General features: G+C 46.7%; 1 protein-coding gene across 2 annotated transcripts in view; it reads right to left on the bottom strand.

Annotated features, from left to right (window-relative positions):
- The window catches only part of Myrip (myosin VIIA and Rab interacting protein), a 171,478-nt gene that overhangs the window by 9,618 nt on the left and 150,016 nt on the right, over window positions 1-11,844 (bottom strand). For both annotated transcript variants that reach the window (XM_051140189.1, XM_051140188.1), the window contains exon 12: window positions 5,148-5,342. In XM_051140189.1, the coding sequence (XP_050996146.1) occupies window positions 5,148-5,342 (195 nt within the window). The remainder of the gene's footprint in view (window positions 1-5,147; window positions 5,343-11,844) is intronic.

The raw sequence follows: 11,844 nt of genomic DNA, 5'->3' as shown, positions 1-11,844 counted from the left end.
AAATCTCACAGTTGGATTGCTGAAATGACCTGTTTCAGCATAGCAACTTAAATTATTACGGAGGAAACTGGAAGCAGTGGTGACAATGATGACATGCCTACAGTGATCCATTTTACCAGAAACAAGTAGAATGCACATCTTAACCCTAGGGCTGTATCTACCTAAACTATATCTGTTAATGTTTCTTCTTTTAAAAGTTTATTTTTCATCATGGCCAAGACAAAGCAATAGGAAACACAGATCTGAGCCCTCAGGATGGTCCGAATGATCATATTTTTACTTTATGTTTTCTGAAAGTCTGTTCCCTTGGTACTAGGGGGAGGGGACACAGAGGTTTGTCGCTGAGCACAGGAGAACGACAACTCACCACCAAGTTGATGGGATGGAGCTGGAAGAGGCCATGGAAACACGTTTATCGACCCAGGAACTAAGGCAAGAGACTCACATGACTTTTCTTTTAACACTCTATCTATCTATCTATCTATCTATCTATCTATTTATTTATTTATTTATTTATTTATTTGTGTGTGTCTGTGTGTGTACTGGGAAGGTCAGAGAACAATCTTGCTCTCATCCCTCAGTCTGTCCATCTTGTTTTTTGAGACAATGACTCATTGGCTGGACTGGCTGGCCAGTGGGCCCAGGCCTGGTTGTCCCTGCCCCTCCCGCTCCCCCAGTGCTGGCGAATGAAGTCAGGTGTTCATGTTTGTGAGGCAAACGCTTATGGTGGACCAGCCAGCCTCCGCATTAAGATTAGAAGCCGTCCTGTTGCAAGGTCCAAGTAAGTTCATGCCTGTTTTCTCTAAAATTTAAGTCTGACTGTATCTTGACCCATTTTCTGGAGTTTGTCCTGTTCGGCATCCTACACACTGACTATACCCTGACCTCCACCCTGAGGAGATGGTCAGCCAAGTTCCTACTTAACCAAAAAAATCCCCAGCCCTCGGAAGGCCCCTCGTGTTGCAGTTTTGGGGCCACAGAAAACCCACTGCTCTTATGTTCAGGCTGCCCTCTCGAATCCCACATTTAGGGAAAGGCAGTTGTCAGACCTGCTACACTGTGCACATATGATAAAGCTTGCTATAAAGGTGGCTAATTTGGGCAGTCTTTACTCTCATTCCACGGGATTAACTCTTAACTGTACTGAGCTCCCACCCCAGCCCCACTCCTAGGAATGGATCTCAATTTTCACAGCAAGATCAGATTTCCAGACTTGTCGCTCCTTATAGCATTGTGTTCCATAAAATTCAACTTAGAGGTCCTGTAGGTGGTAGTGGTTTCTTTTCTCTTGCTCACAAAGGGCAGATAGTTACATAAGTAACCAAGGCTACTCCCGTGAGTTTGGGGGGCTACCTCCAGGGCCACTGCCATGACTTTGGGGGGCCATCTCCTGTCTGGAGCTTTGGGACAGCAGCAGGAGAATCATGGGAAGGAGCATGTCCTCTACTGCACACTCTGGACCTGCATGTGCGGTGCGCCTGCTGCCACTGGCTGTAAAGTACATGGGCAACAAGAACTGCAGCTAAAGGGAAATTGAGATAGACACTGCGTGCGTGCGTGCGCACGCGTTTGTGTGCGTGCGTGCGTGTGTGCGCGTTTGTGTTCGTGCGTGCGTGTTTGGAATCATAGGTTAGCACAAGTTGACACTGTCTTAGAGCAAAATAGATGAGACAGGTCCTTAGATGGGAACAGGAGGGGACAGGGCCAACTGATCTCTTCCCCTTACTCCCCTGAGTAAAATCATAAGATGTCTCGTCCTGTTGTTCACACAGGATGAGACTGGTTGTGCTATCTGCTCTCTGTGGATCCTTTCGGATCTTTTTCTATCCTTCACTGCCCTGATGGCTGATCTCATGTGATGGCTAGTTTTTTATTGCTGTTGGATTGGTTTTTTGGTTTTTCGAGACAAGTTTCTCTATGTAGCCTTGCCTTTCCTGGACTTCTTTATAGATCAGGCTGGCCTTGAACTCACAAAGATCGGCCTGCCTCTGCCTCCCAAGTTCTGGGAGTAAAGGCTTGTACCACCACGCCCAGCCAGTTGTTGTTGTTGTTTTTTAAAGATTTACTTTTATTTTATGTGTATACACATTTTGCCTACATTTTTTTAAGTGCGCTATGCATATGCAGTGCCCTTAGAGGACAGAAGAGGGAGTCATTCCCTGGAACTCGGGGTACAGGCAGTTGTGGATTGTCATAGAACACGGGTCCTCTAGAAGAAGAGCCAGTGCTCTTAACTGCTGAGTCCTCTATCCAGGCCCTGGTGCTTAGTTTTAATTGTCAGCCTGACACAATCTAGAGTCACCTGGGGACCGAGTCTCAGTGAGGGTCTGTCCAGATCAGGTTGGTCTGTGAGGATTATCTTGATTAGCAGGCAACCCTGCCCACTGTGGGCAGTGCCACTCCCTAGGCAGAGACCCGGATGACTGTGGATGGGCAACTACAAATCACTAAGCCACGACTTCCCCATGATAATGGTCTGTAAAGCTGGAATTGCAGGCGGAGTAACCCTTTCCCCCTTAAGTCGCTCTTGTCAGGTACGCCATCACACCAACAGGAAATGAACCGAAGACACTGGTCTGTAAGACTTTCATGACCATGCCTCCCTGGCTCATACGAGACACCAGCAAGAGGTTAAAGGCAAGACCGTATCAAAGTCGTGTTAGGAGCCCATTTTCCCGCTCCCAGCTTCACTGGTGGGGGCGCTTCTCTAGGTTGCAGCTCTCCTCAGCCCTGGTTGTGCTACGGAGGGGTGGCACAACTTCCTTCGTTCCTATTCTTTCAGCCCTCTGGTACCCCTTAACTTTGCCCATGCCTTAAATAACAGTCTCCTTACAAACCCCTCCCCTCCCAGCCAGACCCCAGGAGGCACAGCTGGACTCTTTTTCAGAGGGAGTTTTAACTCCCAGGGGCCCAGGTTTTCTGCCCAAGGCACTGAACTCCTGCTGTGCATAGCTTGGGAGGGTGAGGGGAGCCCCACAATGTTTTGGGCTTTAGGGGAGCAGGTCTTACAGCGCTAATGCAATGGAGACTATGTGTCTCTAAGTTTCCCAGGCTCTTTCCTAATCAAGTTAGCAAGCCATTGACTAGACACCAAGTGGTACTTCCTTCATTCTGTCTGTTCTACCTCCACAGCCTTAGAAGCCTTTCCAAGAGTGAATATTCAAAATAGAATGTTCTCTTTTATCTGAGAGTCCTGGCTCACAGCAACTGTATTCAGAAGATGATGATGAGAGCTTGGTCCCCAGTCCAAAGGCAAGGTGTGTGTGTGGGGGTGGGGGAGTTTGGGGGAGGGAATAAAGGATGGAATTCACTTTTAACAGTGCAGGACAACGAAAGTCATGATTTAATTAAGCCAGTTGCAGCCCCTGGCAGCCAGGGGTCGGTTTTAGAGCCAGCCCTGCCTTTTCCCACTGCTCAGCTGAATTCCATCCTGGGGACAGGAGGGTGGATGCCACCCCCCTAGCCCCCACTCCCCACACAACAGCTCTGTGATCTGCTGGATCAGAGCACTGAGGGGAAAATTCTACCCGACTCTTGCTCAATACCTTACAGAACTCAAAGGAACATGGGTGTCCTCTTTTCTGAGGTGAGAGGTGAAAAGCTGGAGAAATGGGGTGAGGAGAGGCACACAGTTAACCCTGGGGAATGGGACAGGGCTGGCACAGGGCTGAAGAGGGGACCAGCTGGCTGCAGACCCAGCCTGGAAACTACCAGCCCACACTGGGGCTCCTGATATCCTGAGCCAGTGGGTTTTGAATTGAAAATATTACTAAGCCATCCCCAGTGGCCACAAAATAACCACATAGTCGCCCTAATGGGAAGGCACACAGGCCTCATTTTCAATATAGTTTTGGCAGAAAGGTATGCTGTCCTTGTTCTGAATACAGTGAGAGAAAACTGGCCACTATCAAGTGTGTGTGTGTGTGTGTGTGTGTGTGTGCGCACGCGCATGCACGCACACATGCAAAAGGACAGCCTGGGGACGTTATGCCTCAGATGCCATCTGCTGTGCATTTTGAGACAGAGTTGCTGACCTGGAATTTACTCAGCGAGATTTGCTGACTAGTAGGCCCCAGGTTTCTGCTTCCCCAGCCCTAGGATTATAAGCATATCCCACCATGTCTGGCTTTTCTATGTAAATTCTGGGTATTGAACTCAGGTCCTTATGCTTAGACAGTAAACACTGTACCCCAGAGATATCCCCCAGCCCAGAACTGAGGTCCTTTAAGAAGCTACCCTCATCCCAGCAGTGGAAGGGCACTATCTGGCTCTCCACCAGGTCACCTTTGTTTTCCAGATAATCCCCTCAACAAAGACTCTTGGTTGCTTAACTGTTAGTGGGGGTGGAACCATGTCCTGGACTAGCCCCCGGAAGCTTTTAGATGGAACACTACCTTAGGAGTCCTGCCCAATGGCTTTGGCCAGACCACATCCCCTCAGGTTTCTTATGTTCCACCTGTGTCCAAATGATGCCTGCCCCATTCTGGCCTGCCTTCAGCAGGGATCTGGGTTTCTTTGGGCAATTGTGGGTCCCCTCACCTTCTCTCTGCGCTTCAGCTATCAATTCTCATCACCCAGGTGACATCAGGAGCCAAGCTCACGCTCAGGAGGCACTGATTCCCTACATCTCAATCCCGCTGCCCCCCGGCCCCCCAGAAAACCACCTTTGAAGATACTCAACCTCTATGCAGAAGGGCTGAAGGGCTGAAGTGCTTGTGGGCTGCGGAGAAGTGTGGGTCCCAGATGCAGCTATCACCTGAGAGCCCTCTGCGGGCTGAAGCTACTTTGAGACTGAAGGCATGCTTGGTTTCTGCCTTCAGTCCTTCCCCACACCATCGCTGCACCATCTTCCCTGAGGAAGAGGGAGCAGCCTGGCCAAGGGTTGCAACTAGACACAGCTAGGGTGTCACCAAGTCCTCAGTCCTCACACAGGAAGCTGCCCTTTCTCTGTGCACAGCTTTTTCCCCATCTCTCTCTATAGTTACTTGGTTGACTCCTGATTTCATCCTTGCTTCTGGGGAGCCCTGCCTCAGCCCTTTCCTGGGAACACGCCAGCCATGGTGGCAGTGGTGGCGATTTGGGAACAGCTACAATTCTTCCCCTTCACATATGCTCACCCATGACTGGGCACATTCACACCCACTTACATTTTCTTCCAAGGAAGTCAGCTGCTTGTCCAGTCTCACTTGGTCTGTTCCAAGAGGAAACATCCCCTTTTCTCTGTCAATGGGGGCTGGGCTGTTCTCCCAGGGCCCTGCAGACTCTGCGATCAACTCCTCGGTAGCATTGATGACCTTCAGGACTTCTGTGGAGATGTTGCAGAGAGAAACAGCAGAACACTTCTGTTTGGTCCAATAACAGAAGGGGACAGAAGACAAGAACAGCACATTAACAAAGACACAGAAATCCTGCAATATCCTGGCACCCATCATGAGGTCAACTTGGTAATAACACACATACACCACACACACTCACACACACATGCACCACACACATGCACGCACACATGCACGCACACATGCCCGAGAGTACACACACACACACACTTGCTGAAAGAGTGGGGCAGTAAAGAAATCTACATAGGGAGCTGAAGAGATAGTTTAGTGGCTAAGAGTGCTGGTTGCTCTTACAAAGGACCCAGGTTCAATGTCCAGCAACCACATGGTGGCTCACAACCATCTGTAAAGTTTCAGGGGATTCAATGACCTCGTCTGACTTCTCTGAACGTAGGCAAAATGTTTATACCATTAAATAGAATAACTCTTAAAACACAACGACACAGTACTGGGGAACCTAGAGGAAGGCTAGTGTGACTTGGCTTAGATTTGGTGACTCACAGTGAATGACCCAGGGTCACAGGGATGGAGGGAGGAAGCAGAGCTTGAGGGTAAGTTATGTGCATTTTGTGTTTGTTACCCATTACTTTATCTTCCAGATCATATTTTCTCAAAATCACTTCATTCACAACCGTGTGAAATGGCATCTACAGTATGTCCTGAGGGCGGCTTTCTGTGTGAGGAGTTAGGAGGCCTGGTGAGAGTCTAGCTTTGTCTATTATGGAACTTTAGCCAAGCTGCTCCTCAGTTCTAGAACTTATGCTAGTCATCCAAACTCTTCTGAGGTTTGGTCAGCACGGTGTGCTAGCTCTCACACAGATCTCAAGCCAGCCTCTCTAGGGCTAAACAGGAAGTAACATTTCCTAGCCTCCCTTGCAGCTAGGTAAGGCCGAAGAGGAAGCCAACTATTTTCTAGGGAAGTAGGTTTTTTTTTCTGTTTATTTTCACATGCATGTGTAAGGTGTGCACGTCTGTGGGAGCATGTGTATGTGTACAGGTGTGCAAAGACCCAAGGTGGACACTGGGAATCTTTCTTGATCACTTGCTCTCCACCTTATGAGGCAGGGTCTCCCACCTGACCCCCAAGCTTCCTGATAGTGCTAGCCTCACTGCTCTGCCTGATTTGGGGTCCCTTGTCTCCAGCTTCTGAAAGGTGGAATTACAGGCAGATCACCCTGTCCACGAGCTCTGGGGATGCAAAGCCCTGTCCTCACGTTTGCCAACTGTGTGGCAGTGGTTTTAACCACTGAACACACCCTGGCCCTGTGGCTTGATTTGGGAAAAAATTGCTTCTTAGAATGGATTCTACTTCTGGCTCTGTCTCGTTAAGGGAGGCTTCAGGCAATGCGCTCCCTTCAACAGAGAGTGCAAAGCTCAGACATGAGTGAAGGAGTGAGGCAGTGAACGAAACAGAGCAGTCCTTGCCTCGTGGCCTGCCTTGACCCCCACCTTACTGACACACTATCCTGGTCCTCAAGGGTAGGCATACTTCTCATGCAATCCGAGGTGGCTTTCCTTGGTTGAGAAGGGGGGAGCTGGACCACACCAGAAAAAAAATGACCCACATCAAACCAAAACCAACATCTAAGAACAGAAGTTTTCTGTTGTTTGGAGTCCTGGCAAGTGCAACCTGAATCTATATGCAATTTTCCTGTTGGTCACCAGTTACTTGGACCTGGGGTGGGGGGTGGGGAAGATGAGCTACCAGGGACTTATGGGCTATCCTTAATAAGAGGAGCAGGACACCTGACTTTCCCTGGCCATTCACTGGCTTAGCCAGAGCCTTCAGGGGACTTCCACACTAACTCTGCTCCTTGTGTGAATGTCCTATCCCTGCCTGGTGTAGAGTTAACAATCAAGATGACCTTCCAAAAGTTTGCTATGAAAGTCATAATGAGGGGGATTGCAAGATAGCGGCACCCAGTATGTACCTGCCAGGGAGCAGAGGCTGGGGAATGAACTGATGGCAACAACCCAGGAGCATCAGGACCCCCAGGACCCCCACCCCCTTATCGTAGCCAGACAACCCCTGGTTCAGAAGTCAAAAGCTTTGAGCACCCTGCAAAACACTGGAGCAAGTGCAGGACCCCTGGGGAAGAGACTCAGGATCAGTGCAGCAAAACCGGTGAGTGAATGGGCTACAGATCCAAGACACTCACTTGGGGGCTCCTCAGTCTGAAGCTGAGGAAGATCAGAACCACTCCCCCCACCCCCATGGTGGTTGGACATCCCTTGGGTTCAGGAATCACAAACTTAGAGCAGCCTGCACTCTTCTAGTGCAGGCACCCTAGGGAACAGGATTGGCACAGTGGAACCTGGGACCCTCAAAATCAGCATCTAGATCCCAGATATAGGGACTCCAGGCCACTGTTCTACTCTACTGCTGATCTCTCTGAGGAGACCAAGTAGTCAGAGGAACCCTACTGAGTCTGGGATCCTAGGTGACAGAGCTCAGACAAATCTAGCTCCAGGAGGCCAGTGTCTACCAAGGCAGTAAACCAAGCATCTGCTTTCCAAAGGGACTCGCCTCCTCGACTGCCAGCTCAGAAAACCCGGTCCTCCTCAGCAGATGGCTAAAGAACATAACCAACAAAAACCAGGACAGCATGGCTCTGCCAGAAATCCCAAACAACGGACACTCCAATGCAGCCAAATCTCAGGAAAATGACCTTAAAGCTATGCTCGTGTGGGGAGCCATGCCAAATTCTTCCATGTCAGAAATCCTGTGCTTAGGCTGCATGTTGTGACTTTTGAGTTGCTGACCTTTGCCTTATGAGGTTTTGTGTTCTAGGCTAACCTTAGACTATTTACCTTTGAAAGAAGTAGGGAAGTCCCAACTTGGAACCACCCAGAGGATCAAGGAAGTTCTTATAGGGAACTACTCAGAGAAATAGGAAGTTCTACAGGGAATGATTCAGGCTATTGTATTCTTGCCTGGGGGCTAGGGTGAGTGGGATTAGAATAGATCCTATTGACCTTGCTCTCTATATATTCTTACTAGTCAGCATTAAAGTGAGTCTTGATCAGAAATTTCTAGACTCGACTCATTATTTCTCAGTCTCTGTACCCCACTTTCAACCCCACTCCCTCTCTTAGGTGAACCCTTATTCGATTTGTCCTGCAGGCTGGGGCACATCATGCTTGTACAGTTATTTGAGAATTAAAAAGAGGAAATGAATAAATCCTTTCAAGAATTACAGGAAAATAAACCAAATAAAGAGAAGCCATCAAAGAGAAACAGGAAACCACAATCAACAAAAGCTGTTCAAGACATGAAAATGGAACTAGAATCAATTAAGAAAACACAAACCTAAAAGGCTATGGAAATGGAAAACTGAAGAGATCAGGAATCATAGAGGTAAGTATCATAAGCAGAATTCAAAAGATGGAGGAGAGAATCTCAGGGGCTGAAGATACATCAGAAGAAATTGATACATCTCTTAAAGAAAATATTAAAACAGAAAATTTTGTGACATAAAAACATCCAAGAAATAAGGACACTATGAAAAGGTGTAACCTCAGGATTATAGGAATAGATGAAAAAGAAGATGCCAGGTTACAAGAACCAGAAAATATTTTCAAGAAAATAATAGAAAAAAATTCCACAACCTAAACAAAGAGATGCCCTTCCACATACAAGAGGCGTACAAAACACCAAATAGACTAGACCAGTACCCATCAGAATTACACCTGACTTCTCAATAAAGACCATGAAAGCCAGAAGGTCCTGGGCTGGTCATGCAGACACAAAGAGACCACATATGTCAACCCAGACTACTATATCCAGCAAAACTTTCAATCACCATAGATGGAGAAAACAAGATATTCCATGAGAAAACCAAATTTAAACTATCTAGTCACCAACCCAGCTCTACAGAAGATATTAGAAGGAAAACCCCAACACAATGAGGTCAACTACACCCAAGAAAACACAGTATATAGATAATCTCACAACAGCAAAACCCAAACAGGCACAGCCACACAGATTATCACCACCAATTCCACAATAAAAGGAACTAACAATCATTAGTCACTAACATCTTTCAACATCAATGGCCTCAGCTCCCCAATAAAAAGACACAGACTAACAGAATGTTGTGGGAAAAAGATCCAACATTCTGCTGCATTCAGGAAACACACCTCAGCAACAAAGATAGACTTTACCTGAGAGTAAAGGGCTAGAAAAAGATTTTCCACGCAAACTGACACAAGAAGAAAGCTGGAGTAGCCATTCTAATATCTAATAAAATAGACTTTCAATAAAAATTAATCAAGAAATATGGAGAAAGACACTTCATTCTCATCAAAGGAAAAATCCACCAAGAGGGCATCACAATCCTGAATATCTATGCCCCAATACAAGGGCAACTGCTTTTGTGAAAGAAACATTTTTAAAGCTTAAATCACATGTCAATCCCAAGACATTAATAGTGGGAATCCTCAACACTCCACTCTCACCAATGGACAGATCATCAAGGCAGAAACTAAATAGAGAAACAATGAAGCTAACAGAGGTCATGAATTAAATGGACCTAACAGACATCCACAGAAGTTTTCACCCAAACACAAAAGAATAAAGCTTCTTAGCATCACATGGAACCTTCTCCAAAATTGGCTGTATAATTGGTCACAAAGCAAGCCTCAACAGATTTTAAAGAGAGAGAGAGAGAAAAGAAATAATCCCCTGCATCTTATGAGACCACCATGGCATAAAGCTGAATTTCAACAACAGAAATAAGAAAAGCCTACGAGCACATGGAAACTGAACAATGTTCTACTCAATGGCAGCCGGGACAGGGATAACATAAAGAAAGAAATTAAAGACTTCTTAGAATTCAATGAAAACGAAGGCACAACATAGCCAAACCTTTGGGACACAATGAAAGCAGTGCTAAGAGGGAAAGTTCATAGCATTAAGTGCCTTCATAAAGAAATTGGAGACATCAAATACAAGCAACTTAATGGAAAACATTAAAACTCTAGCAAAATAAGAAGCAGGCACACCCAAGAGGAGTAGACGGCTGGAAATAATCAAACTCAGGACTGAAATCAATAAATTAGAAACAAGGAAAACAATTCAAAGAATCAATGAAACCAAGAGCTGGTTCTTTGAGAAAATCAACAAGATAGACAAACTCTTAGCCAAACCAACTAAAAGGCAAAAGGAAAGTATCCAAATCAACAAAATCAGAAATGAAAAGGGAACCAATTACAGATACTGAGGAAATACAAAGAATCATTAGGTCTTACTTCAAAAGCCTATATGCCACAAAATTTGAAAGTCTAAATGTTATGGACAATTTTCTTGATAAGTTCCACTTACCAAAGTTGAATCAAAGCCGGGCATGGTGGCGCACTCCTTTAACCCCAGCACTTGGGGAGGCACAGACAGGCAGATCTTTTTGAGTTTGAGGCCAGCCTGGTCTTCACAGTGAGTCCAGGACAGCCAAGACTACATAAAGAAACCCTGTCTGCAAATAAACAACAATAACACACACAAAACCAAAACCAAAGTTGAATCAAAATCAGGCAAACAAATTAAATAGTCCTATATTCCCTAAGGAAATAGAAGAATTCATCAAAAGTCTCCCAACCCTATCTGGCGCTATTTCAGAAAACTGGGAATAAGGCTTCCTCAAGACCCAGAAAGTGATGCTGTCTCAGGGGCAGGGATGGGGAGACGGCTCATCACTTAGCAGTTGGGAACACGCGCTGCTGAGGGCCAGCACCCAACTGGTGGCTTGTAACTGCCTGCAACACCAGTCCCATGGGATCCAACACCCTCTCTGGCCTCCATGGGCATTGCACATATATGTGATGCACATACATACATGTAGCCACTCACACACACACACATAAAAGTCAATTTAAAAAGTCCAAGGGGGCAATCAGGCCAGTGAGCAAAAGATGAAGGGATGAAGGGAAGATGAAGGAGAGGGAACCGGCCTGTCATTCTAGCCTCCACCACCAACTCAGGCTTGTTGTCAAGGCTGGGAAGAGACCAAGCCACAGGGCACAGGTGAGAGCCGCCCAGGGATTCACTCCTAGCCTGAGCCCACCAAGACTTAGGCAAACACTCAGCACAGTTAGAAAGAATGCACACCACAGCAGGCTCAGACCCACAGTCTGCCCATGGCTTTCTGTCTCAAATTACAGATGCTTCCAATTAGCAGAGCAACAGACAAGGAAACTGGTCCCCCAATGCCTGAGTTTCATGGATTTGTCTCCTTTTCAAAGGTAAGAAAAGATACCCCATATGTCCCCACAAAGAGCTGACAGAAATCTGCGAGGAAAACAGTACAAGTTGTTTCAGTTCTCATGAACATAAGGCCCTTGGCGGCACCTCCAGAACCCACCAAACACGCTCTCAAACATGCTCACGCCTCTGAAGAGCGACTTTGTGAAAGAGGGAATACAGAACTGTGTGAAGAAGTTGGGACATGTTAGCATATGTGAGAAGCAGATACAATCACATATCATAGAGCAGAGCAGAGCTGACCTCTAGGAA

Source organism: Acomys russatus, chromosome 32, assembly GCF_903995435.1.
Source record: "Acomys russatus chromosome 32, mAcoRus1.1, whole genome shotgun sequence".
NCBI classification, from domain to species: Eukaryota; Metazoa; Chordata; class Mammalia; order Rodentia; family Muridae; genus Acomys; species Acomys russatus.
The sequence above is the reverse complement of the archived record's forward strand: the minus strand, read 5'-3'. Positions and strand labels throughout refer to the sequence as shown.